This window comes from Aquarana catesbeiana, linkage group LG02, assembly GCF_042186555.1.
Source record: "Aquarana catesbeiana isolate 2022-GZ linkage group LG02, ASM4218655v1, whole genome shotgun sequence".
NCBI classification, from domain to species: Eukaryota; Metazoa; Chordata; class Amphibia; order Anura; family Ranidae; genus Aquarana; species Aquarana catesbeiana.
Genome location: NC_133325.1, coordinates 97003493 through 97031264, shown reverse-complemented (window position 1 = coordinate 97031264; position 27772 = coordinate 97003493). Strand labels below are relative to the sequence as shown.

General features: G+C 41.6%; 1 protein-coding gene across 1 annotated transcript in view; it reads right to left on the bottom strand.

Moving 5' to 3' along the window:
• Positions 1-27772, bottom strand: part of MRPS31 (mitochondrial ribosomal protein S31) — a 130306-nt gene that overhangs the window by 12503 nt on the left and 90031 nt on the right. Inside the window, exon 6 of the mRNA XM_073613264.1 lies at positions 3387-3530. Coding sequence (XP_073469365.1) covers positions 3387-3530 — 144 coding nt within the window. The remainder of the gene's footprint in view (positions 1-3386; positions 3531-27772) is intronic.

Genomic DNA, 27772 nt, shown 5'->3' with positions numbered 1-27772 from the left:
GCTAAATATCAACAGAAACATGCTTTTAAAACAAAGTTATTGAAGTTATTTATTGATACATTTACTGTATAGTGTGCAGTGAAGACCATGCAGTCTTTAAATCACTCATTTAGAAGTGATTCATATGCAATATGAGAAACAAAAGAAAGTCTCTGCAGTGGAGACGCAGATGGCAAAATCTTAACTAAAGATCTAAACCACACTGAAAACTAAAAATGTTTAGACGGAGTTCCCCTTTATGCTGAGCCTTTTTTGTTCCTGTGATATCTCACAAACAGTTTTAACAAATTACTGTTCATTCCCATATCGAATTCTAGAACATATTGATCTGGACCATGGACCATAGGGCGAGTACCCCGATTGAAAACTGGCTACACGGGCGGGTCAAAAGGGTGGTGATAAATAGCGAGTATTCGGAATAGTCCAGTGTGGTAAGTGGGTTCCCCCCAAGGATCTGTCCTGGGACCAATTCTGTTTAATTTATTCATAAATGTTATAGAGGATGACACAAACGGCTCAAGTATTTGCGGATGATACCAAGTTAAGCAGGGCAATAACTTTCGCACAGGATGTGGAAACCTTACAAGAAGGCCTTAATAAAATAATGGGGTGGCCAACTACATGGCAAATGAGGCTTAATGTTGAAAAATGTAAAGTAATGCATTTGGGTGATAAAAATACAAATCCAAGTTACTCGCTAGGAGGAGAACATCTGGGGGAATCTAGGATGGAAAAGGACCTGGGGGTCCTAGTAGATAACAGGCTCAGCAATGGCATGCAATGTCAAGCTTCTGCAAGCAAAGCCAATAGAATACTGGCATGCATTAAGAAGAGGATTCACTCTAGAGATAAAAAAAAAGATAATTCTCTGACTCTGGTCCAGCCGCATCTTGAGTATGCCATCCGGTTCTGGGCACTAGTCCTCAGGAAGGATGTGCTGGGACTGGAGAGAGCCCAGAAAAAGGCAACAAAGCTAATAAGGGGACTAGAGGATCTTGGCTATGGGGAAAGACTACAAGCATTGAACTTATTCTCTATGGAGAGGAGACGCTGGAGAAGGGAAATTATAGCAATGTACAAATATCTTACTGGTGACCCTAGCATAGGGAAAAAACTTTTCAGGGAAAGGGAATTCAAAAAGACATGTGGCCATTTACTGAAATTGGAAGAGAAGCAGTTTAACCTTAAACTGCGTAGGGGGCTCTTTGCGGTCAGAGCGGTAAGGATGTGGAATTCTCTTCCCCAAGGAGTGGTATCAGCAGGGAGTATCAATAGTTTCAAAAAACTATTAGATGGGAACCTTAACAATCGCAACATACAATGTACTACTGACATAGACATTAGTACACTCACACACCACAGGTTGAACTGGATGGACTGGTGTCTTTTTTCAACCTTACTATGTAACTATGGACTCGAATGCTAAAATGGATCCATGCCCTCTATGACAGTCTTACGACAAGAATTAATGGCACTTTGTCCTCTCCATTCATGCTATGTATTGGCACAAGACAGGGGTATTCCTTTCTCCTGATTATTTGACTTAACATTAGAACATGCCCTAGCTACACTAAAGAAGAATCTGGATACATGTGGGGGTTGATTTACTAAAACTGGAGAGTGTAAAATCTAGCGCAGCTGTGCATGGTAGCCAATCAAATGAATGTTCTCCTATAGGTGCTATACATTCTTCAAACATTTCAAATTGTGTTCTCCTTTTCATTCTTCAAAAGCCTGTGCTCCAAGAAACTTAAACCTGACCTGTTGTAATAAAAAACCCAGGCTCCAGCACAGACTCCTGATGAGGCAGAAGTCAAACGGTGGTTTGGGACTACAAGGCTTCAGAATATAATATATTGCCACCTCCATCACCAGGATGCTCTACTGAATTTACTACTGCTCCAACAAAAGATGAGTGGAGGTAGAAAAACAACCTGGCAGGTGATCTTTTACTACTGCCATATGATCCTTAGACAGGAGCAAAGACCAAGTTGCAAACTAGACCTCTTACTAAACACACTCTGAAGCAATAGAATATGTAGTGGAGGAAACTTCAACAAAACTCCCCTCTTCTACCATAAGGTACAAAGCTTGCATTATATCCTGGTTCTAGATTAATACATTTCCATTACTGAAAATTAGATGGCCGATTAGACTCAGTTGCCCCTTAAAGTGGAGGAAGATCATGAATATATATTAAATATGGAGAAGTGTGCTACCCCTGGCCACTGGAAACTTCTTCAAATTAATGTTTTCATTTGATCCCTCCCTGAACCTCACCAGTGAGAAGGATGACTTCCTCTCTACAAACTCCAATGAGGGCCCCCACATATCCCTTTATACTCCATGCTTATGTCACTACAGTTTGAGTCCCTCCCCACCTTAATCAGTGGAATGGTAAAGACATTTATCCTCACCAGAAAGACAAAGTCGAGTCCTTGGCACATGCATCATTGATCTCATCCATTGCGGAATGTCATTTTAAAGTGGTTTCAAAGCCAATACCCCAGCAGTTTTCACCCCCTCACCCCCCCGTAAATACTTGAGTCCTCACTTGATCCAGCGATGTGCCTGTCTGTAGCGGCTCTGTCCTCTTTTCCTGCATTCACAGGACAATGAGGCAACATCAAGAGCCATTAAGCTCCTGCTACTGTCAGCCAACCCTGTGAGCAGAGAACGGGGAGTGGTGTTGTACCAAGTTGCACTGTGTGTCTATGGACACAAACAGCCTGGCTCAGGAGCGAGCACACACATCTACCCCAATAACAATTCACATGATATGATGGAAGACACAGAAGAGAAGGAGCCAAGAGTGCTGGCAGGGGACCCCAGAAGAGGAGGTTCGAAGCTGTTCTGTGCAATGGTATTGCACAGAGCAGGTAAAGTAGAACATTTATTATACAACCATTTTAAGGGCCTTTCAAGATGGTACGGGACCTAAGAATTTGTACCATTGTACTCCCTATTGTACTGAACGGGCTGTGAGGAAGTGGGGATTTCCGTATTTGGTGGATTTGCCCTTAAATAGCCCATTACAGGAAAGAAATCCTAGAACTAAAAAAAACATCACCACATACCAGCAATTATTTTTTGCAATTAATAGTCACAAGAGATTGAGGATTCCACATCTACTCAATGTCATCAAAAGCTTGATACCCAAGTATAGCGACCATATGCCAGCTTTCACTGCTCTGCAGCCAATTCAGAAGGAAAAAAAAAAACAGAAATGCTAATTGTTGCTTTTGGCAATAACACCATTTTAGACCAAGTTTTACAAACAACAAAGCAGAGCATTTCACTATGGTCACTAGTAAAGAAACAAAAAAAAAATACTACAAAATTATATTTGCATAAGATGGAAATTTGAATTATGCAGGTCTGCTTACCAGCTTCATTGTTAATAGGAAATGTCCACAGTTTTCCCTCATTTGTCCACTGGATCATCTCTTCAAAACCATTTCTTGGTGGCTGTTCACAGGCAGCTGCAATCTCCTTGGCTAGTTCTATATCCCATAGGGTTGGAGAGGACTCTGCAATTGGACAAAGTGCACTCAGATAAATAATTCAAAATGTCAACAATCAGTGAAAGTTATAGCAAGGATGATGCTTAAAAAAAAAAAAAAAAAATACAAATACAAACTGCCCAGGTAATGCTTTTTATATAACACTCATTGCTTTAGACTCAGGGAAAAAAGTGACATCACCTCTCCACCTACAGTCCACTGATTGGACAGTAAAGGAGCACTAACTCTACTGACGCTGCTCTCTCTCCATCGCTGTGTTCCTGGTCAGTACATGTGCATGCAGCAGAGTCTGATTGGCTCTAAGTCTAAACTTGGTTTTGCTGGGGAAAATAGGATTTTTATAACAGCTTACCCGTAAAATCCTTTTCTTTTGAAGTACATCACGGGACACAGAGCCATAGTAATCACTATGTGGGTTATAGGCCACCTTCAGGTGCTGTACACTGGCACACCCTAAACAAGAAGTTGCCTCCCTATATAACCCCTCTCATACCAATCTCAGTTTTGTAGCAAAGCAATACACGTGTATATTAGAAAGAGGGGCGGGACCTCTGTGTCCCGTGATGTACTTCAAAAGAAAAGGATTTTACAGGTAAGCTGTTATAAAAATCCTATTTTCTTTAGTCGTACATCACGGGACACAGAACCATAGTAGTTACTATGTGGGATGTCCCAGAGCTATGCCAACTGATGGGAGGGAGACACAACAAAAGTAGGGTACCATGAGAACAGAGGATTTATACTGTTGCCTGCAGTACACTGTGCCCAAAGGCGACATCCTCATGTCTTTTTACATCCACCTGATAGAGTCTGGTAAATGTATGGATTGAAGACCAAGTTGCGGCCTTGCAGATTTGAGCCATGGAGGCTTGGTGATGCACTGCCCACGAAGCACTTACAGCCCCAGGAGTGCGTTTTGATTTGAGAGGGTAGAAACTACCTATTTAAACCATAAGCTTGAATTATTACTTGTCGAGTCCATTTAGAATAGTAGATTTCCATGCTGCCTGTCCTCTTTTAGGACCTTCAGGCAATACGAACAAAACAGCCGTTTTCCGAATCTGAGCAGTCATCTTTAAGTAGACTGCTCTCACCACATCAAGAGAATGTAGTGATTTTTCTTCCATAGAACAGGGTTCTGCAAAAGAAGATAGAACAATATCCTGGTTTAGATAAAAACCTGATACTACCTTCGGTAAAAAGTTAATATGAGGACGCAAATACTAACTTATCCTTGTGAACAATATTATAATTGCTCTTTACAAGAAAAAGCAATCAATTCTGATACCCTTCTTGCAGCAGATATGGTTACCAGAAAAAATAGTTTCCTTGTCAAAAAAGGACCAAGGGAATATGTCGTATCGGTCCAAAAAAAGGCTGTTTTGTCATGCCGCCAAAAACTAAATTCAAGTCCCAAGGGTTCAGGGGTGACCTAACCAGGGATTAAGCCGTGTTACCCCATTAATAAAGTTACGAACTAAAGAAAGCGAAGAAAGTGGTCGTTGAAATAATACCAATAAGGCAGAGACCTGTCCTGAGAAAGCACTCAAGGCCAGCTTTATTTCTCACCCCATTTGCAGAAAGTCAAGGATTCTACCTTTGACCTATTTCCTGGGGTGCAACCCCTGGTTTCAGACCAGGAGACATATGCTTCCCAGACTCCATAATATATAAATTATGGAGGCTGGCTCCCTTGCATTAACCAAGATAGAAACCACTGAACCTGATAGCCCACGTTTCTTCAGAGTGCGGGTCTCAATAGCCAAACTGTTAAATTTAGCGTTTGTAAAGTAGGATGGAATACCGGACCTTGCGAAAGAAGATCGGTAGGGTCCATGGGTCCCCTACTGTCATCTTTACGATCCTTGCATACCAAGATTTCCTGGGCCCCGCTGGAGGCCACAAGAATCACAGACTTCCCTTCCTGCTTGATCCTGCGAAGAAGTCATGGACATAGGCAGAATAAGAGGGAAAGCATAAATCAGTGAGAACAGATTCCACGGGAATAGCAAGGCATCTGTTCCGCATGCTAGCGGATCCATTGTTTTTCACACAAAGTTGTCGATTTCTTTGTTGAACCTGGATGTAAACAGATCTATGTCTGGGATCCCCCATCTTTGACATATTGACAGGAAGATATTGGGGTGAAGGAACCATTTTCCCGGGAACAACTGCTGGCAAGTCAAGTAGTCCGCCTGCCAATTTTCTATTCCTAGAATGAAGACCGCCAATAGGCAAAGTAATTGTTTTCTGTCCAAGACAGGATATGATTCACCTTTCTCTGGGCCGCACAACTTCTTGTGTCCCCTTGGTGATTAATATAGGCCATTGCTGTGGCATAGTCGGATTGAATCCTGGCAGGACAACACTGTAAACTGAACGTTCAGGCCCTCAGAACCAAGTGCTTTGCCTGAATTTCTAGGATAATGAGCAAAGTCATTTCTGATCTGGGCCACTTCCGTGGTAACTGAAGGAAGGATTTTCCTCTTTGCAGATTTTTGGATATTAACCATAAACTGAGGCTCCGGAGTACCCAGCCTACAGTACCTGTTATTTCCAGGTGGTCCATCCGGGTGTTAACCAGGCCCGACCCTGCATAGCCTCCAAGATCAGATGAGATCAGGCGCTTTCACGGTGATGTGGCCGTAGGCTTTGGAGTCAGACACATTGGGAATCTAGAGCTTGAACCCTTTGTTCCAAGCCAATAGGATAATGTTTTGCAGCAGTCTCCAATTAAACTGAGCATAAGGAACGGCCTTGAATGAAGCCATCTTTCCCAACAACCTCATGCAAATAGAATAGAAGAATTCATCTTGCTTCGACCACCTAAATCAGTTCCTTTATGGCGCTGATCTTTGCCTGGGGCAAGAATACCCTTTTCTGGGTGTACCTATGATCAGACCCAAGTATCTTAGCCCTTTTCATGGTTTTAAACAAGATTTCTCCTAGGCTAAGAAACCGACCTAGATATTCCAGGTAGTTGAATGTGGTGACCATACTTTGGTCTAAGCGGGCTACCGACTAGACTATGAAGAACAGATCGTCCAGGTAAACCATAATCATTATACCTTGGGCCCTTAATCTGGCTAGAAGAGAGGCCAGAACCTTTGTAAACACTCAAGGTGCAGTAGCTAGACCGGAAAGCAGAGGTACACACTGAAAATGAAGATTTTCCACCTTGAAAAGTAGATATTACTAGTGAGCGAGGAAATAGGCATATGGAGGTATGCATCTTTGACGTCGATTGGCTCCAGAAGTTCTCCTCCTTGTAGGATGGAGATAACTGATTGGATTGACTCCATGCGAAAAAAGAGTGGTTATATTCAGGAATTTAATTTGGATTTTTGAGATCCAGAATGTCCATTTGGATTAAACCAAACCCCAATCTCTGCTCTTACATGGGGGCCACCATGATCTCTTTTTGCCAAAAGATGGTACAATGCTTGAGAGAAAGACTTCTTTTTCTCTGGATCCTTAGGAACGTTTGATCTGAGAAAACGAGGAGACGGGAACTCTTGGAACTTCAGTTTGTACCTTGGAGCTATTGAGGAAGTCCCCCATTCGTCTTGACACTCTTCCTGCCAGATTCTTGAGAACTGCAGAAGAATTTCCCCTATTGAGCGAGTGTGGGCGCCTCCTCATAAGAAGCCTTCAGTAACTTGTAGGTTTCCTCCCCCCAAGACCTCTTTTGTCCCTGGGGTTAACCATGAGGATTACCTTTTGAACCTGACGGCAGAAGCCGCCGTGACTGCCTGGAGGTTGATGCCCCTGGCACGGAAGAAGGAGCTTTAAAAACGACAATACATTTACTCCTTTTCCTAAATGGCAAAAGGGGTACTCTTTCCACTATAATTTCTTTGGATGTATTATCCAAAACATCCCCAAAAAGCTGTTTCACCGCAAAAGGAAGACTAGCCAGGAGCTTCTGCATGGTGCTTAGCGAAGGGCGCAAGGCCTGAAGGATAGAATCTCTCATAGCAACTATTGCAAACATAAAGCTGCCAGATCCTGGGCCTGCTGAGCAGGATAACCTTGAACACCTGTTTAAACTGGTCTCTCAACAATTAAGCAATTACTGTCAGCGCAGGCTGAGACACTCAATCTGCCAGAGAAAAAAAGTGTTTTTTTTTTTTTTGTTTGTTTTTTTTAATAGGAATTCCAACTTTTTATACGTTGGATCCCTAAGCATTTGAGCATTGTCTGCCGGACAAGTCAAACTCTTATTCACAGAGGATATAGCAGTGTTAATTGTTGGTTTACCCCACTTTTAGTGAATTTTCTCCTCCATAGGATAAACTGTGAAAAAACTTCTTAGGAGGGAAAATAATGCCTATCTGGGTGATTTTCTCAGATACAAAAAAGCTTTTCCAACAATGAATGGACAGGAAAAGGCATGCCTAGCTTGAACCCAAATGAACCCAAACACTCAGCTAAGGGTACATAAATGTGGAGCGGACCATTCATCAAGAAATTGCACCATCAATCTTAAGATTGAAACAGCTGATTCTACCAGAAGAAATCACATCCACTGCTTGAGCAATAGTCCAGCCAGCTTGATGCAAATAGTAAATGAGTCAAATAGGAAATGCCTCTGTCACCAAAACCTCTATCATGCTCCTCTTTGCCCTTATGTCTCTCTGACAATTTTGCAGCGAGCACAAATGGAGTTTTTTTTTTTTTTAAACACACTCCCACGTTGGAGGACACCAATGCTGCGCTAAGCCCCGCCCCCACCTCGCATCACGCCCCCCTACTTTCGCTTTCAAAAAAAAGGAGTTTTCCCGCGCAAGCATGGGCCTTCGATCCGACGGGATCGGCTTGTGAGTGAGGGATGGCGTGGAGGAGACCTGGAAGCCGCCGCCAAGTAGGGGCGGTGAAAGAAAATGGCATTGCCGATCGTTTTCAGTTCTCCCTTATACTCATACTCTTGAAGAGGGGAAGAGTTCAGCTCACGTGGGGGTGTCTGGAGGAAGCAAAACCCCCCAAACTTACCGGAGGTCTGCCTGCTAGCCAGAGGAAAAAAGTCTGCTGCTTCTGTGACACAGCATGATCTCTGAGCACAGCATGACAAGGTACGTGCTCCATACAGCTCCCAGTGGTGACACTTAGGCATGACAACATTTACTTTAAAGGAGACATTTCATAAGAAAATTTAAAAATTCCTTAGAAAACTCCATTTACCTTACTTACCGCTGCAGGGATTTCTGTGGTAAAACCAACAGACCCAATCTTCACCCTTCTTGGTGGGTTCCGTTAACAAACCTTCAGGAACCGGGGACCCTCGGGGAACCCACAATAATGGACCTGTAATAGCACCCCGCCAGTAAAACGTTATGGCCTTAATACCAAAAGTACTGGATCCCGGGGTCCAGCTCTCTGAAAAGAAAAGAGTTTACAAGCAAAACCTAGTTTTTTCGGATACGAGGCCCGGGTACCATTTAATTTGGCCTAAAAGACACTTTGAATGGATCTGGCTGCATAGCTAGCCCCAGCAAGGATTGCTCCAGTGGAGCTCAGCACAGCACATCTTCACTCGTGACCAACACCTTAGACACTGGCGAAAAAACTGGGATGCTCCCGGTATGGGAGGGCTTATATAGGGAGGCAACTTCCTGTTTAGGGTGTGCCAGTGTCCAGCACCTGAAGGTGGCCTATAACCCACATAGTAATTACTATGGCTCTGTGTCCCGTGATGTACGGTTAAAAAAATACCAGGAGGCAGATATCAACACAAATTGCTAGTTGTCATGTGAAAATACAGAGCATGTATTTTTTTTAAAGGAATAAACTCGTCCATAAGAGCCCTTTCACACTGTGGCGGGGGGCGGCGTCGGCGGTAAAACGCTGCTATTATTAGCGGCGTTTTACCGTCGGTATGCGGCCGCTAGCGGGGCGGTTTTACTCCCCGCTAGCGGCCGAGAAAGGGTTAAATACCACCGCAAAGCGCCTCTACACACCGCTCCTTCACCGCTCCGAAGATGCTGCTGGCAGGACTTTTTTTACCGTCCTGCCAGCGCATCGCTCCAGTGTGAAAGCCCTTGGGGCTTTCACACTGAAATGCAAGCAGCGTCACTTTCGGGTCGGTTTGCAGGCGCTATTATTAGCGCCTGCAAACCGCCCCAGTGTGAAAGGGCTCTATGATTGTGTTGGTATCTGCTTGGAGGTCACCTTTAGGAATTAAGGATTATTGAGGACTTAGATCTGATGATAAAAGTCAAGCCATTTCTAGAATGCTGAAAGAGGACAGGTGAAAACATGGCGAAAAAGGAACAACCATTATACTGTGCAAAAGGATGTGTAAACTAGGAGAAATGTTCCTCAATGGTTCGGGATCTCCACCACAGGCAAATCTCCAAGGGCCTATTAAAAAAAACTGTTTTACGATAATGGGGTTTATTTACTAAAGGCAAGTGCACTTTGCACTACAAGTGCATTGGAAGTGCAGTCATTGTAGATCTGAGGGGGACATGCAAGGAAAATAAAAAAAGAGCATTTTTGCTTGCACATGATTGGATGATAGAAATCAGCAGAGCTTCCCCTCATTTTGATCTTCCCCTCAGATCTACAGTGACTGCACTTCCAATGCACTTGTAGTGCAAAGTGGATTTGCCTTTAGTAAATCAACCCCAATCTGTGTTACATGCAACGGTGCCACTCATTTTGAAAGGCACTTCAATGCACCTCTACAACACACCTGCATTGTGTCCCTAGTAATGTGAAAGGCTGGTCATACATTATACATTTTTTCTTTAGCTTTATCAAAACTATATGAGGTCAGACCTAAACGCTTTCAATTGGTATGCAATCAGGCAGGCCCTTGCACTACATACGGTAGTTAAAGGTAAATCTAAAGAAAATTGAAGGAGAAAATTGTATAATGTATGGCCTGCCTTAGACAGCCCATTTGAATGAATGTAGTCAACAAACAGACTCTGTAGGAGGCATGGATCACGCAATAGGACAAAACAATGGTTTTGCTACAAGGAAGTTGATTTTGTGAAAACAGAAATTCTTTTCAGCAGATAGAATGGTTGACACATCAAGATTATAACATTTTGGCCACAAGCCAACAAGGGAGACTCCCATAAAAAGAGAAAGTCATTTTAAGCCCACCAACAATAGGGCTGCTTTAAACAGAAAATAGACCTGATAAATGTATAAATTCTGCATGGCCTTTCTGGCGAACGCTAGCATTGTTCATATGTTGTATAAAACGGCAGTTATAATTTTTATTCCACAGGCAGAGTATTCAACATACTGCATCAGATAGAGTAATAAAATGTGAAATTAATAAATTAAAAAATATTTAGTTACTAGCAGTCATAATACCTGTTTGGGAGTAACCTTTGCGTTGAATGCTAACCTAATCTCCACTAATCTTTATCCTATATAGTTATTATAAATGAAGAACACAAGAAGTAAAATGTTGTTTTATTTTACTCCTTAGTTCCAGGTTGTAATACAGGTGTGCATTTGTGACGTCAACATAATATTATAAATGTTAAGCAGTAAAAAGGTGGCAATAAGTAACCACGTAAATAACTATAGGATATCAAATTTTAGTTTGAGATGGTAATAAATCAAACTTTTAATCCAATGCCAGAGAACCTTATGCAGGTTGAAGAGGGAGGGTAAAAAACACAGGCCCTTTAAGAGACCAGTATAATACCTTTTTTAATCCAGGGAACTTTAACCTGGAATTTTTATTTTTTGACTGAAGGGGTTTCTTTACAACACGTTCAAGTGGTTCTAAAGTCAGAAGGTTTTTATCTTAGCCACTTCAGCCCCGGAAGGTTTTACCCCTTAATGACCAGGCCATTTTTTGCGATACGGCAGTGTTACTTTAACTGACAATTGCGTGGTTGTGCAACGCTGTACCCAAAGAAAATTGATGTCCTTTTTTTCCCACAAATAGAGCTTTCTTTTGGTGGTATTTGATCACCTCTGCGGTTTTTATTTTTTGCGCTATAAACAAAAAAAAGTGACACTTTTGAAAAAAAATATATTTTTACTTTCTGCTATAAAACATATCCAATAAAAAAATGTAAAAAAATCGAATTTCTTCATCAATTTAGGTCAATATGTATTCTGCTACATATTTTTGGTAAAAAGCAAACGTTATCCCGTCTACAAACTATGGGATATTTTTTATGGCATTTTTATTTATTTAATTTTTTTTTACTAGTAATGGCGGCGATCAGTGATTTTTAGCGGGACTGTGACACTGGGGCAGACAAATCGGACACCTGACACTTTTTTTTTGGGAACCGGTGACATTATTACAGTGATCAGTGCTAAAAATATGCACAGTTAATGTACTAATGACACTGACAGGGAAGGGGTCAACACCAGGGGCGATCAAAGGGTTAAGTGTGTTCCTAGGAGGTGCCAGCTAAATGTGTGAGGGATGGACTGACTGGGGGAACACAAGATCACTGTATTCTCCCCTGTCAGAACTGCGATCTGCTAGGTTTACATAGGCAGCTCGCCGTTCTGCCTCTCTGGGGAATGATTGGTGGGTCCTGTTGGACATCATGTCCATCTGACCTGCTGATTGGCTCCCCCTCTGGCCAATCAGCCCCCCCCCCCCGCTGTCTATTGCACAAAATGACGTACAGGTACGTCGTTTCATGCAATGCCCTGCCGCGGTATATCTGCAGTGGATGGTCTTTAAGTGGTTAATGCAAACCGCTTGCTGTGGAGACACTTGGCAGGAGGGAGGAGCCAGGAGCGCAGACGAGGGACCCGAGAAGTGGAGGATCGAGGCTGCTCTGTGCAAAACCACCGCACAAAGCAGGTAAGTAAAACATGTTTGTTATTTCTGAACGGAAAAAAAAAAATGAGACTTTAATACAACTTTCAGGTACATACGAGAAAAATGCAGTTTTTCCATTATACCGAAGAAAGTTGTGTCAGATATCAAGACAAAACAATTTTTTTGCAGGTCAGTTGTAAATGATTGCCAGAACTTTAGTCACAGCAGGAGAAGAACGTTCAACTCTCCATAATTGTAGCTGTAGAAAAGCAGCCAGTAGAACAAGTCATTTTTCTGACTGGAATAAGAGCTGAAATGAAGATCATGTAAAATGCTGGCAGTTCTAGAATTACCAGCTATAACAAAGAATGCAAGGCATACAACAGTTCTGCTCTGTGAAGCAGAGGACAGTCTGAAATTATGTGTCTAGACTCCAGCATTTAAACTCAGTCAAAGTATATTTCCAGTTTAAAGTCCATACATATTTTACAGAATATCGAAGAAAAAAAAAAATCGTCCTTAGTCTAACCGGGATACTACTACAGTGCAACTTCAAGCCTTTAAGCTGACAAGTCACTGTTGATGCCGTGTCTTTGGCTCTTACAGTGTTTTCAGCCAAATTAAAAAAGTATACAATTTATTTTAATATCTTCTGGCAAAACCAACAAATCAAAAGTTTTTTTTTTAACCACTTAAAGTGGTTGTTCACCCTGTACAACCACTTTTACCTACAGGTAAGCCTATATTAAGGCTTACCTGTAGGTGCTGGAAATATCCCCTAAACTTCCACGGCTTAGGAGATATTTACAATAAAGCCGTGCACCGATGTCTACAGCGCATGTGCCGATGTCTACAGCGCATGTGCACTTTAGAAAGGACAGATGGTGACGTTTCTAATAGGGGTCATGCCCTGACTGGCGGCTCCCGTGCACATGCGCGGGAGTGACGTCACGTGACACCGGCCAGTCACAGAGCCGGAGTTCGCGATCCCGGAAGGAAGAGGGTTGAAGATGAACGCTCGCTGCAAGTGGGGACAACAGTGACATTGCAGACTTCGTTTTCAGGTGACACATAATGAGCTAGTAGCCCATTATGCTTTACCTTTGCAGGGAAATAAAGAGGAAGTAAAACCCATCAGGGTTTACTTCCTCTTTAAAGACTGCCCTACAGCAGATCTACATGATTCTGAACTTCCTCCTAGAGGGCGATTACTCATGGCAGAAGCCGATCTGCTGGTGCCAGCCAAGGAACTGGATGTCCACCAGCATCCGCCGATCATCAGGCAGAGACACAGAATGGAGCTTTGCCTACGTAAACAAGGCAGAGTTCCGTTCTGACGGGGGGGGGGGGGGGGGGGGGGGGGGTGTTTCCATGACTTCCCTTAGACCCCTTTCACACTGAGGCAGTTTTTAGGCATTTTAGCACTAAAAGTAGCGCCTGTAAACTGCCTCTCATGCCTCCCCAGTGTGAAAGCCCGAGTGCTTTCACACTGGGGCGGTGCGCTTGCTGGACAGGAAAAAAAAGTCCTGCAAGCAGCATCTTTGGGGTGGTGTAGGAGTGGTGTATACAGCGCTCCTACACCACCCCTGCCCATTGAAATGAATGGGCAGTGCTTCAGAAGCGCTGCAACACAGGTGCTTTTAACCCCTTTTTAGGGTTTAAAAGCATCCCGCTAGCGGCCGAAAAGCACTGCTTAAACGGTAAAGCGCCGCTGAAACTAGCGACGCTTTGCAGTTAACGGACCCGCTGCCCCAGTGTGAAAGTAGCCTTAGTAAAAGCACCTAACACAGTACACAAAAACACGGGCTAGGCACACTGATAACCCTCCCTTTGATAGCCCTAGATGTTTAATCCCTTCTCAGCCAGTATCATTAGTACAATTACTGTGCATATTTTTTGCACTGATCACTGTATTAGTATCATTGGTTCCCACAAAGTGTCAGTTAGTGTCAAAACGTCTGCCGCAAAATCTCAGTCCCGCTATAAGTCACTGATTGTAGCCATTACTAGTATAAATAAATTAAATTAAATTTCCAGTATATATCCCATAGTTTGTAGACGCTACAACTTTTGCACAAACCAATCAATATACGCTATTTGGAATTTTGGTTTACCAAAAATATGTAGTAGAATACATATTGGCCTAAATTGATGAAAAAAATGATTTTTTCACATTTTTTATTGCATATGTATTATAGCAGAAAGTTATATATATATATATATATATATATATATATATATATATATATATATATATATTTTTTTTTTTTTTAATTGGCGCTTTTGTTTATAGCGTAAAAAAGAAAAAAAGAACAAAAAACGCAGGAGGTGCTCAAATACCGCCAACAGAAAGCGCTCTTTGTGGGGGAAAAAAGGACATACATCTTATCTTAAATGTCAGTTTAAGTAACGCAGTGCCGTATTGCAAAAAAATGGCCTGGTCATGAAGGGGGGCAAATCTCTGGAGGTCAAGTGGTTAAAAGATAAATTTCAATATGAACAAACAAATGGCAACCACATTCAATGTGTCACAATTATCAAATTTGGAGAGAGAGTTGAACTTCAATATACCACTACTAGAGGGAGAGAACAACAGGAAGAACAGGTACAGAAGTACAGAAAACAGTAAACTAAGTAGAGCTGAAACATCTAAAATCGACATAATTTATTAGTTGGTAAGCTGATTAGTTGGCCTTCATACCAATCCGAACGGCTCAACCTGTTCGGATCGGCACACCATGCGATCCGCAGAGCGCTCCGCTGCCTCGGACTTAGGAAAGGCCGCGGCTTCGGCCTAGCTCCGGAGCGGTGGCCATCTTGGTACATCCGGCGGCGGTGAGCTGTGCGCTGACGTCATTACCCCCTGGCCGGTGTAACGACATATTCGGTGACCCATCGTAGTTTGCTACGGAAGTGATGTCCCGTCGCCGCCATCTTGCTACACCCCACACTCGTCCACACAAAAGATACACTAAGAAAGGGGAAAGCGGACATGTTGTTACACCCACAGGCGTTTTGCATTTTACGCGTATTTATAACAGTAAAGTCAGTTTATATAGTGAAATACAGGACTTACAACTCCATCTCACTACTTAGATCTCGAATTTTAAAAGCAGCGAACTTCTGTCAGATTAGCAAACCTGTGAGATGAGCAGAGCTGACGACGCTTTTAAAATTCAAGATCTAAGTAGTGAGACGGAGTTGTAAGTCCTGTATTTCACTATATAAACTGACTTTACTGTTATAAATACGCGTAAAATGCAAAACTCCGGTGGGTGTAACAACATGTCCGCTTTCCCTTTTCTTAGTGTATCCTTGGTGTGGATGAGTGTGGGGTATAGCAAGATGGCGGCGACGGAACGTCACTTCCGTAGCAAACTGCGATGGGTCGCCGAATATGTTGTTACACTGGCTTCTATTCTGGTAAGGTAATACTAAACACTAGTCTTCCTATACTGTATACAGTGGGGAGATGTCTGTGGATATTAGAGTGGGGGAGATGTCTGTGGATATACAGTGCGGGAGATGTCTGTGAATATTACAGTGAGTGGGGGAGATGTCTGTGGATATTAGAGTGGGGGAGATGTCTGTGGATATACAGTGCGGGAGATGTCTGTGAATATTACAGTGAGTGGGGGAGATGTCTATAACAGTGGGAGAGATTGTGGATATTACAATGAGTGGGGGGAGATGTCTATTACAGTGGGGGAGATGTCCATTACAGTGGAAAAGATGACGTGGATATTACAGTGGGGGAGATGACGTGGATATTACAGTGGGGGAGATGACGTGGATATTACAGTGGGGGAGATGACGTGGATATTACAGTGGGGGAGATGACGTGGATATTACAGTGGGGGAGATGACATGGATATTACAGTGGGGGAGATGACGTGGATATTACAGTGGGGAGACCCCTACAGTTTATACATGTCAGTAAATGCCCGAGGACATGCTATAGGGGCACTCTATACTATACTTTGCGGCTCGCTATAGGGGCACTCTGAAGGCAGGAGGAGCCAGAAGCGCCGGTGGGGGACCCCAGAAGAGAAGAATTAGGGCTGTTCTGTGCAAAAACCATCACACAGAGCAGGTATGACAGGTTTGTTGTATATTTAAAAAAAAAGAAAAAAAAAGAAAAAGAGATCCAATGTTTACAATCACTTAAGGGCTCTGTGCAGGGAAGATCGGCATCTGAAGCTGTAGGCAATATAAAAGGCATTATAAATTACATTTAAAGTAAAATTTTACCATTATTGTGCTTTATATTTAAAAATGATAATTTCCATGCAAAAAGTCTCAGCCTTTAGAACTACTTTAATATAAAATATTTACAGTTGTGCTCATAAGTTTACACACCCTGGCATAATTTATGATTTCTTGGCCATTTTGCTTGTAATTGGTGTGTGTGTATAAAAGGTCAATTAGTTTCTGGAATCTTTACAGACCCTTGCAACTTTCAGTGCTGCACTGACATTTCTGGATTCTGAGTCATGGGGAAAGTAAAAGAATTGTCAGACCTTCCCGTACAAAATCAGTACCTGACCTCACAAATGCGTATCTGGAAGACAGAGCTGAAAGGGGAATCAGCAATTGTCTTCTCTTGAGAGGGGGGGGGGGGGCTCCTGGGATGAACAGGAGGGGAAAGCCATCCAGGATAGGCACAGAATAGTGATGCCAGTTTTCCTCTGCAGCCTGTCAGATCTTTGGGAATGTGATCTACTGCTCATCTGCTTGTGATGAATTGCAGATCATGGCGGAACCCCTGGGGACCTCTCACAGATTTGCGGAAAATTGGTTGAGAAACACTGTTCTAGCCAAATTAAAACAAAGTCCATCCAAAGCATGAATTTCATTTTTTTTGTGAAAGTTGGAATCAACGTCTTTCAGTTCTTGAGGACCCAAGACCAAGAAGTCGAGTCCTAGCTATTCTTAAGTGCAGCTGGGTATTTGCAGCATGCTTTCAGGTGCATTCGGTCCGCATATGACCTCCTTCTGACCTGAATCAATCGAATTGAATTGTAAAGAAAGAAAAGCAGTTCTGATGTAAACAAAAGCCCATGTACACAGGCCTTTTTTCAGTTGGGAAAGTTTAGGTTTTAATACATGAATTCAAAATGCATCAGGCTATAGCGTTACGCTACTTGAAAACTGCTTTGGGGAGGATTCCATGTTGTGATTTCTGGTGAGAAAATTCCAACAAAGACATTCCAAAACAATATAAATTAAGCAGATACACAAATACTAAATAATCAAAAGGGGCTGCTTTATTTATTTTATGTCTGACAAACTGAAGGTGGAAAAGAGTTGATTTTATATCTGAATTTAGAAGACCACCTTGCAGTAACTGTACATAAAAAAAAAAAAATCTGAATGTATCATCACACTGATGTGTACAGCTACATTTTAGAATCTAGCACTAGTGTAATCAGAAGTGATTTTAGGCACAGCCAAGTAGTTGTAAAACATTTTACAAACTACAGTTAAAATATTACAAGTAGATTTCCTTTCCAACCAAAGCAGGTCATGTATGTGCACTGCAATTCACACTTTCCATATTTAGCAATGATATTAAGAGTTTATATTAGCACAACAAGCTCTCTCACACACTTAATTGCCATTTCCTTTGCTGTTTCCGGTTTGTGGAATGTCCTTCCTTGTGTCACATCACTTCCTCCAGGAAGTTTGTGTTCCTTTAGCAGATATCACCTGCCTACACAACCGCACGTTCCTATTCTGAATGTCTGGCCTATTATAGGTCCGGTATTACCATTGGTTTTATAGTATTCCTTTTGTGAAAATCAGGAAACAAGATAACTTGCAACATGAGTACAAGTACAGAGAAGAAAGACATAGTAGCACACTAAAGCAATGTATTAAAGTATAACTAAAGGCAAAACTTTTTTTTTTTTTTTTTAGTTTTAGATAGAGGGGAGAGGGATTAGAATACTTGTCAGTTTTTATTGCCGTCTGTGCCCCCGTTTAAAAGGAGATTCTCCCTCTCTATTTGTCCTGTTTACCATTTTTATTGAAAATGAAAGTAAAAGAAAATCCCAAATTTGGGTTGTCCCCAGAAAAGTAATAGAGGGGAAATCTTCCAATGGGGACACTATTCTGGTGGCGTGGGGGTCCCAAGAGATTCCCTTATTTTCAGAGATTTCCACTCACTTCCTCTTTTGGCAGGAAAAGTGAAGGTAAAATCTCCCCAAGGGGGCGCAGATAGCAAAAAAAAAAAGAAATAAATAAACCAACCAGGATTATAACTCTCCGTTGCTTTCTCCAAAATAAAAAAAAAAGTTTTGCCATAGTTCTACTATAAGATAAACAACTATACATATGTAAAAACAGAACTTAATGTTTATTAATTTATTCAATAAGTAACTTAAAAAAGAAGATCGGTAAAGGGCATTAGCACCCTAAATGTACCCAGGCACAAATTACTTAGACAATTACTCATACAGTGGGAAAAATTATTATTTGATCCCCAGCAGATTTTGTAAGTTTGCCCACTTACAAAGAAATGAAGGGTCTATAATTTGTATCATAGGTGTATATTAAATGATAGAGACAGAATCAAGAATCAACCAAAAAAACAGAAAAAAAAAAAAAACACATGATACAAATTGAGTTGCAGTTCAGTGAGTAAAATAATTATTTGATCCCCATGCGAAACATAACTTGGTACTTGGTGGAGAAACCCTTGATGGCAAGCACAGAGGTAAGAGGTTTCTTGTGGCTGGTTACCAGGTTTGCACACATCTCAGATGGGGTTTTGGTCCATTCTTCTTTACAGATCTTCTCTAAATCCTTAAGGTTTCTTAGCTGTCACTTGGCAACTCAAAGTTTCAGCTCCCTCCATAAATATTCTATAGGATTAAGGTCTAGAGACTGGCTGGGCGACTCCATAACCTTAATGTGCTTCTTCTTGAGCCACTCCTTTGATGCCTTGGCAGTATGTTTTGGGTCACTCTCATGCTGGAAGACCCATCCACGATCCATCTTCAGTGATCTGGCTGAGGGAAGACGGTTCAATATTTTACAATACATGACCCTGTCCATTGGCCTCTCAATGCGGCAAAGTTGGCCTGAGACACAGCCTCAAAGCATAATGTTTCCACCTTCGTGCTTGACTGTAGGGATGGTGTTCTTAGGGTTATAGTCAACATTTTAATTCCTCCAAACACGGTGAGTCGAGTTAATGCGAAAGAGCTAAATTTTAGTCTCATCTGACCACAGCACTTTCTCCCAATCCTTCTCTGAATCATTTAGATGTTCATTGGCAAAGTTCAGAGGGGCCTGTACATGTACCTTCTTGAGGGGACCTTGCGGTCGCTGCAGGATTTCAATCCATGGTGGTGTATTGTGTTGCCAATGGTTTGTTTAGTGACTGTGGTCCCAACTGCGTAGAGAACATTCACAAATTCCTCCCGTGTAGTTCTGGGCTGATCCCTCACTTTTCTCATGATCATCCTTACCCTATAAAGCAAAATCTTGCACGGAGCTCCAGGCCGAGGGTGATTGATGCTTATTTTGTATTTCTTCCATTTGCGAATAATCGCTCCAACAGTTGTCTCCTTCTCATCAAGCTTCTTGCTAATGGTCTTGTAGCCCATTCCAGCCTTGTGCAGGTCTACAATCTTGCCCCTGACGTCCTTTGACAGCTCTTTGGTCTTGCCCATGATGGTGAGGTTTAAAAGATTCTGTGGACAGGTGTCTTTTTTACACATAATGTGCTGTCATTAGGAGCACCTTCGTTAAAATGACAGGACTTATCTGTGTACCACAGGAGCACATACTGTAGTCAGTCTGTGGGAGCCAGAATTATTGTTAGTTGGTAGGGGATCAAATACTTATTTTACTCACTGAACTGCAACTCAATTTATTACATTTGTAGCATGTTTTTTCTGGATTTTTAGTTGATATTCCATCTAATGATAGTCTCTATCATTTATAATACACCTATATACAACCACTTACAAAATCTGCAGGAGATCAATTATTTTTGCCACTGTATATAATTTCTTAGGGTTAGGGAATTCATGCTGCTTGGGAAGCCCTATTCTTGGCGTTTACCATTTCAAAAAAAGATCATAAAGATCTACTCCTGGTCTCTGAATTAACCATCATGCATTGTGCTCTTTTTTATTTATATGTATGTAAAAACACATTCCTTGCGTTAATAAGTCATATGCATGTAGTCTGTAATTGTATAGCAGCCATTCCTGAACGTCTGTTCTTTGCCAATTAGCTACGTTTGTACAGTTTGAAATTGCACAGCAGCCATTTTCTTGTAGTCCTGTGATGTACTTTGTTGATGAGGTGCACAGCAGCTATTTTCCTATAGTCCTGTAGTAACTGATTCTGGCTTGCCCGCTATCAAAAAAATTTAAATTTTCATGGACGGCTGGTTTGATAAAGGGGGCCACACCCTGAAATGCATAACCACACCTATACACACACACACAACATAATCACAGCCATGTTGTGGGCCTGCAACACTTCCCTGCTATCCACAGTGGTTAGCGATGGGCCCGGGCGTGTTCGGATCGAGCCCGCCAGGAAGCCGGCACTGCACACCGCCAATTATAGGCAGCGTGTGTATGTGCAGCTGCCGGTCAGGAAATGCCTCACTGCCTATGGTTGGCGGTGTGCAGCGACGGCTTCCTGGCGGGTTCAATCCGAACACACCTGAGCCCATCACTGGTTCTAATCCATGTGATTACACACTCAAGTCTGCTGCTTTCACTGGCTCTTCCTGGTGCCCCCCTGGTGGTCAACTTCCTAGTTCCGAGCACCTTACATCATATCCACACGGAGGGACTTTCTCACCATCGAACACCTGGAAGATTGCCACCTGCTGGAGACTTAGATAGGATTTTTAATGTCCTTCAAATGTGAGTGCATATTTATTGTTTTTCATTTTACCAATATGTTTTAATAAATGCTACACTCAGGTAGTGGGGTTTTTCTCTCCTTTTTCCTGTTTTGCCAAACGACTCCTTTTTCATGTATTTTGCCAAAATACAATAGGTAATGGAGTGCCAGGCTGTACAAAAGGCTTGAAGGTTGACTACAGTCAAAAAGTGTGGGGGAGATGTGGACCAAGTCTTCCAGATTTGGTCCAAGTCTCCCAAATTTGGTGGCATAAAAGGGGGTTCGAGATGATGTATAGTGCTTTGCTTTATACATTTTTCAATCACTTTTCAAATTTTAGGTGGCTTATATAGACTGTTAGAATATAATTTTTATGCAAGATCTAAGACAGTTAATGCTACTGGGTAAGTTAAAATCAGAACATTCACTTAATTACCTAAATCGTGTTCTTTGTACACCTGTATATAAAGATCCAGGATCTATCTCTATATATACATACACACACACATACACGGGATGGACTGTAGATTCAGATTGCATGCTTTTGCTTTCTGTCTCTCTCACTTGTAATCAATCTCACTTGACTATAGAACAGTGTTTCTCAACTCCAGTACTCAAGGTGCCACAACAGGTCATGTTTTCAGGATTTCCCTCAGATGAAACAGCTGTGGTAATTACTAAGGCAACGAAACTGATCAAATCACCTGTGCAAAATAATGGAAAGCCTGAAAATATGGCCTTGAGGACTGGAGTTGAGAAACAGTGCTATAGCAGACCCTATTCTAGACGTCATTCTAGCTGTCTTTAATACTTTGCTCTGTAATGTTATGCAGCCAACAAAAACCTGTTCCAAATAATTATGGCACCAGCTAGACAGAGCCATTTTCAAAGTGTCACGCTAATTTTTAGTTCTGGGACAGCAAGCAAAACAGAGATCATGCAGGAGACGTCAAGGATCAAATATCTCATGGTATTTCCTGCTCCTCGGAGAAGATGTATTTTGCAATCCCGCTTTCAGCCCAGAAACACAGAAACAGACTTCACTGGAGACTCTATAACCAACCAGAGACATTCCATAGGAAATTCTATACTGTACTGTAAGGGCATCTTTTACACCCAGCTAGACAGTGCAACCAAGCAAGATCACTATCTTGCCTGCTTATTAAAAAGGTTTTGTGACATTTAACACTCTGGATTGAATAAAGAATAATATCTTTAAAACATTAAAGATTAGCAATGCTGATTGTTAACAACAAGCATCCTTCACCTCTTTCAGACTTTATGACTGTACCCAAGACGGCATCCAATCCCTCCCTGATGTTAGCATCCTTAGGCAAGGCAACTGGCACACTAGCTCTGTACTTGTAAATAGGCTATCAACTAAACAAAATGTCCATAAGCACTAAGTGCTAAGGCATATGGAGCATGCTAATTAAAATGTAGTGACCACGGATACAGCTTAACTGGACCAGATCCAGTAACACGAGGCTAAGCACAGACTATCCCAGTGCTAGCTGGCTGAAAATCAGTCCTGATGGCCAGAATATTTTTACAGCTTTTTCTATAAACTAAACAATAAGGCTCCATGCACACTAGTGTTTTTCATAAGCTCAAAATAAGCTAGAAAAAAAAAAAAAAAAAAACGCTGTATGAAAAATGCTGACAATGGCATTTTTGTGCCAGCTTCTAGTAGCATTTTATTAGCTTTTAGAAGATTTTATGAGCATTAGCATTTTGTTTGTGTTTTTGTAGTACATGAAGAAAAAAAAGCTAAAAAAAAAAAAGCTGTTTGTAGCGTTTTAGTAGCACTTAGATGCAGTTAGGAGCATTCAGCGTTTTTTTCTGCTGGAAAAACGCTCCAAGAAACTTTACAAAATATTTTTTTTTCTGCTCCTAGATGCTAAAGCTCAAAACAAGCTAATAGCCTAAAGTAGTATGCATGGACACATAGGATAACACTATTTAGCTTCTACGAGCAGAAAAAAAAAAAAAATTGCTTATAACTGCTTCTAGGTGCTTAAAAAAAAAAGCGCTACTGTGCATGGAAGTCTTAAGACTGGCCATACACCTATAGATTATCTGCAGATTTTCTATGGTTAGATAGAAAAAGTGCAACAGATTCCTCCATGTATGATAAACTGTGTGGATGAAGGAATCTCCCACTGGGCCAAGCTGCAGTATCTTGCTAGTCGGCCCCGCTGGCTCTCAACCTAAACAATGCCTGCACCCAATCAGAATGTTCAGGTATTGTGAGAGTCAGCAGTGGGCCGACTAGAAAGATATGGAAGCTTGGGCCAGTGGGAGATTGGGCCAGTGGCCAGTTCAGCATAGATGGAGGAATCTGTTCCACTTTTTCCATCTGACCCTAGAAAATTTGCAGATAATCTATAGGTGTATGGTCAGTCTTAGTTTCAAACAATCCAAGTAACAGAACTTCTCTACTTTATATGGCCATACAAGGCCAGATATTCGCAAATAACGCAGCAGGTCTGAGAATCGCTTGTGCTGGGGTGTAGGGGGAATGTGGTAACAGAACTTCTCTGTGATACCGTTAAAGTCAAAATATATTTCCTTCCTTTATTTTAGTTACGCGCACGATTCTCCTATTACTTCAATTTTCATTTCAAATTTTTTAAATCTTCCTGATCGACTGTTTATTTTTATTTATTGCAGGTATTTATATAAAACCAACAATTTATGTAGCTTTTTTACATGTATTGCACATTTACATCAGTCCCTGCCCTTAAGGAGCTTACAATCTAAGGTCCCCAACTCATATGCATACACGTACCAGGATCATTTTAGACAGGAGCTAATTAACCTACCAGCATGTCATTAAAGTGTGTGAGGAAGCCAGAATACTCAAAGGAAACCTGCTAGATCACATCATGCTGGCCCCTTTTGCAGGTATAGCTATGTAAAGCACTACAAACAATGTCTATACTTTTTAAAATCACTTGAAGACCCAGCCTTTTTCCTGACACTTTTTATTTACAAGTAAAAATCTGTATTTTTTGCTAGAAAATTAATCAGAACCCCCAAACATATATATACACACACATACACACACATATATATATATATATATATATATATATATATATATATATATACACATACATACATACACATATATATATATATATGTATATATATATATATATATATATATATATATATATAGTGAGGATGGAAATTATACAGACCCCCTTAACATTTTTCACTCTGTTATATTTCAGCCATTTGCTAAAATCATTCAAGTTCATTTTTTTTCCTCAATGTACACACAGCACCCCATATTGACAGAAAAACACAGAATTGTTGACATTTTTGCAGATTTATTAAAAAAGACTGAAATATCGCAAGGTCCTAAGTATTCAGACCCTTTGCTGTGACACTCATATATTTAACTCAGGTGCTGTCCATTTCTTCTGATCATCCTTGTGATGGTTCTACACCTTCATTTGAATCCAGCTGTGTTTGATTACACTGACTGGACTTGATTAGGAAAGCCACACACTTGTCTATATAAGACCTTTCAGCTCACAGTGCATGTCAGAGCAAATGAGAATCATGAGGTCAAAGGAACTGCCTGAAGAGCTCAGAGAATTGTGGCAAGGCACAGATCTGGCCAAGGTTACAAAAAAATTTCTGCTGCACTTAAGGTTCCTAAGAGCACAGTGGCCTCCATAATCCTTAAATGGAAGATGTTTGGGATGACGAGAACCCTTCCTAAAGCTGGCCATCCGGCCAAACTGAGCTATCGGGGGAGAAGAGCCTTGGTGAGAGAGGTAAAGAAGAACCCAAAGATCACTGTGGCTGAGCTCCAGAGATGCAGTCGGGAGATGGGAGAAAGTAGTAGAAAGTCAACCTTCACTGCAGCACTCCACAAGTCGGGGCTTTATGGCAGAGTGGCCCGACAGAAGCCTCTCCTCAGTGCAAGACACATGAAAGCCCGCATGGAGTTTGCTAAAAAAACACCTGAAGGACTCCAAGATGGTGAGAAATAAGATTCTCTGGTCTGATGAGACCAAGATAGAACTTTTTGGCCTTAATCCTAAGCTGTGTGGAGAAAACCAGGCACTGCTCATCACCTGTCGAATACAGTCCCAACAGTGAAGCATGGTGGTGGAAGCATCATGCTGTGGGGGTGTTTTTCAGCTGCAGGGACAGGACGACTGGTTGCAATCGAAGGAAAGATGAATGCGGCCAAGTACAGGGATATCCTGGACGAAAACCTTCTCCAGAGTGCTCAGGACCTCAGACTGGGCCAAATGTTTACCTTCCAACAAGACAATGACCCTAAGCACACAGCTAAAATAACGAAGGAGTGGCTTCACAACAACTCTGTGACTGTTCTTGAATGGCCCAACCAGATCCCTGACTTAAACCCAATTGAGCATCTCTGGAGAGACCTAAAAATGGCTGTCCACCAACGTTTACCATCCAATCTGACAGAACTGGAGAGGATCTGCAAGGAGGAATGGCAGAAGATCCCCAAATCCAGGTGTGAAAAACTTGTTGCATCTTTGCCAAAAAGACTCATGGCTGTATTAGATCAAAAGGGTGCTTCTACTAAATACAGATCAAAAGGGTCTGAATATTTAGGACCATGGGATATTTCAGTTTCTTTAATAAATCTGCAAAAATGTCAACAATTCTGTGTTTTTCTGTCAATATGGGGTGCTGCGTGTACATTAATGAGGAAAAAAATTAACTTAAATGAGTTTAGCACATGGCTGTAATATAACAAAGAGTGAAAAATGTAAGAAGGTCTGATTTCCGTCCCCAGTAAATATATATATATATATATATATATATATATATATATATATATATATATTTTTTTTTTTTTTTTAATTTTTTTAATTTTTTTTGCAGACTAAAAAGGTAAGGGGTTTGCAATTTTTATGTCACACGTTATTTGCACAGCAGTTTTGCCAACAGTAATGTTTTGGAAAAAAATATATACACTTTAATGAATTTTAATTACTACTCACAAACACAATAGAACACCCAATTTTTTGGGGTTAAATATAAAAGATGGTGTCACACCGAGTAAATAGATACTGAACATGTCATGCTTTTAAAATTGCGCATACTCGTGGAATGGCGACTAACTACTTTAATTTATTTTTATGTTTGTTTGCTTGCTGTCACAAGGAATGTAAACATCCCTTGTGACAGCAATAGGCAGTGACAGGTACTCTTCAAGGAGATATCTGGGGTCTATTAGACCGCACATGTCTCCTCTTCCCTTACAAGCATCTGATCACACCAAGATCAGATGCACATATATTTTATGTGATTAAGGTCTGGCGTGGTAATGTGCTTCTTCTTGAGCCACTCCTTTGTTGCCTTGGCCATGTGTTTTGGGTCATTGTCATGCTGGAATACCCAACCACGACCCATTTCCAATGCCCTGGCTGAGGGAAGGAGGTTCTCACCCAAGATGTGATGGTACATGGCCCCGTCCATCATCCCTTTAATGCGGTGAAGTTGTCCTATCCCCTTAGCAGAAACACCCAACATATAATGTTTCCACCTCCATGTTTGATGGCGGGGATGGTGTTCTTGTGGTCATAGGCAGCATTCCTCCTCCTCCAAACACTGCGAGTTGAGTTGATGCCAAAGAGCTTGATTTTGGTCTCATCTGACCACAACACTTTCACCCAGTTCTCCTCTGAATCATTCAGATGTTCATTAGCAAACTTCAGACGGGCCTGTACATGTGCTTTCTTGAGCAAGGGGACCTTGTGGGCGCTACAGGATTTCAGTCCTTCACGGCGTAGTGTGTTACCGATTGTTTCCTTAGTAACTATGGTCCCAGCTGCCTTGAGATCATTGACCAGATTCTCCCGTGTAGTTCTGGGCTGATCCGTTCCTCACCGTTCTCACGATCTTTGAAACTCCACGAGGCAAGATCTTGCATGGAGTCCCAGACCGAGGGAGAGTGACAGTTATTTTGTATTTCTTCCATTTGCAAATAATTGGCGATGGTCTTGTAGCCCATTCCAGCCTTGTGTAGGTCTACTACCTTGTCCCTGACATCCTTGGACAGCTCTTTGGTCTTGGCCATGGTGGAGAGATTGGAATCTGATTGATTGATCTGCGGACAGGTATCTTTTAAACAGGTAACACGCCGAGATTAGGAGCACTCCCTTTAAGAGAGGGCTCCTAATCTCAGCTTGTTATCTATATAGAAGACACCTGGGAGCCAGAAATCTTGCTGATTGATAGGGGAGCAAATATTTATTTCACTCAATCAATTTATAACTTTTGAAATGCGTTTTTCTGGATATTTTTGGTGTGATTCTGTCTCTCACTGTTAAAATAAACCTATTAAAATTATAGACTGATCATTTCTGTATCAGTGGGCAAACGTACAAAATCAGCAGGGGATCAAATGCTTTTCTCCCTCACTGTACCAGAGAAGACTAGAAATACGAGACTGCAAACAGTCACTTACAATCACTTACTCCCCATACTGCATGAATTAAAATTTTCAGGATGAAGACATGCACACTCACATTTTAGGACATCTCACAGCTTAACTTGCACGTAAAATGAACAGAATTTGCCCTTTAGAAGTATGATCTATGATATACAAGCTATTTCT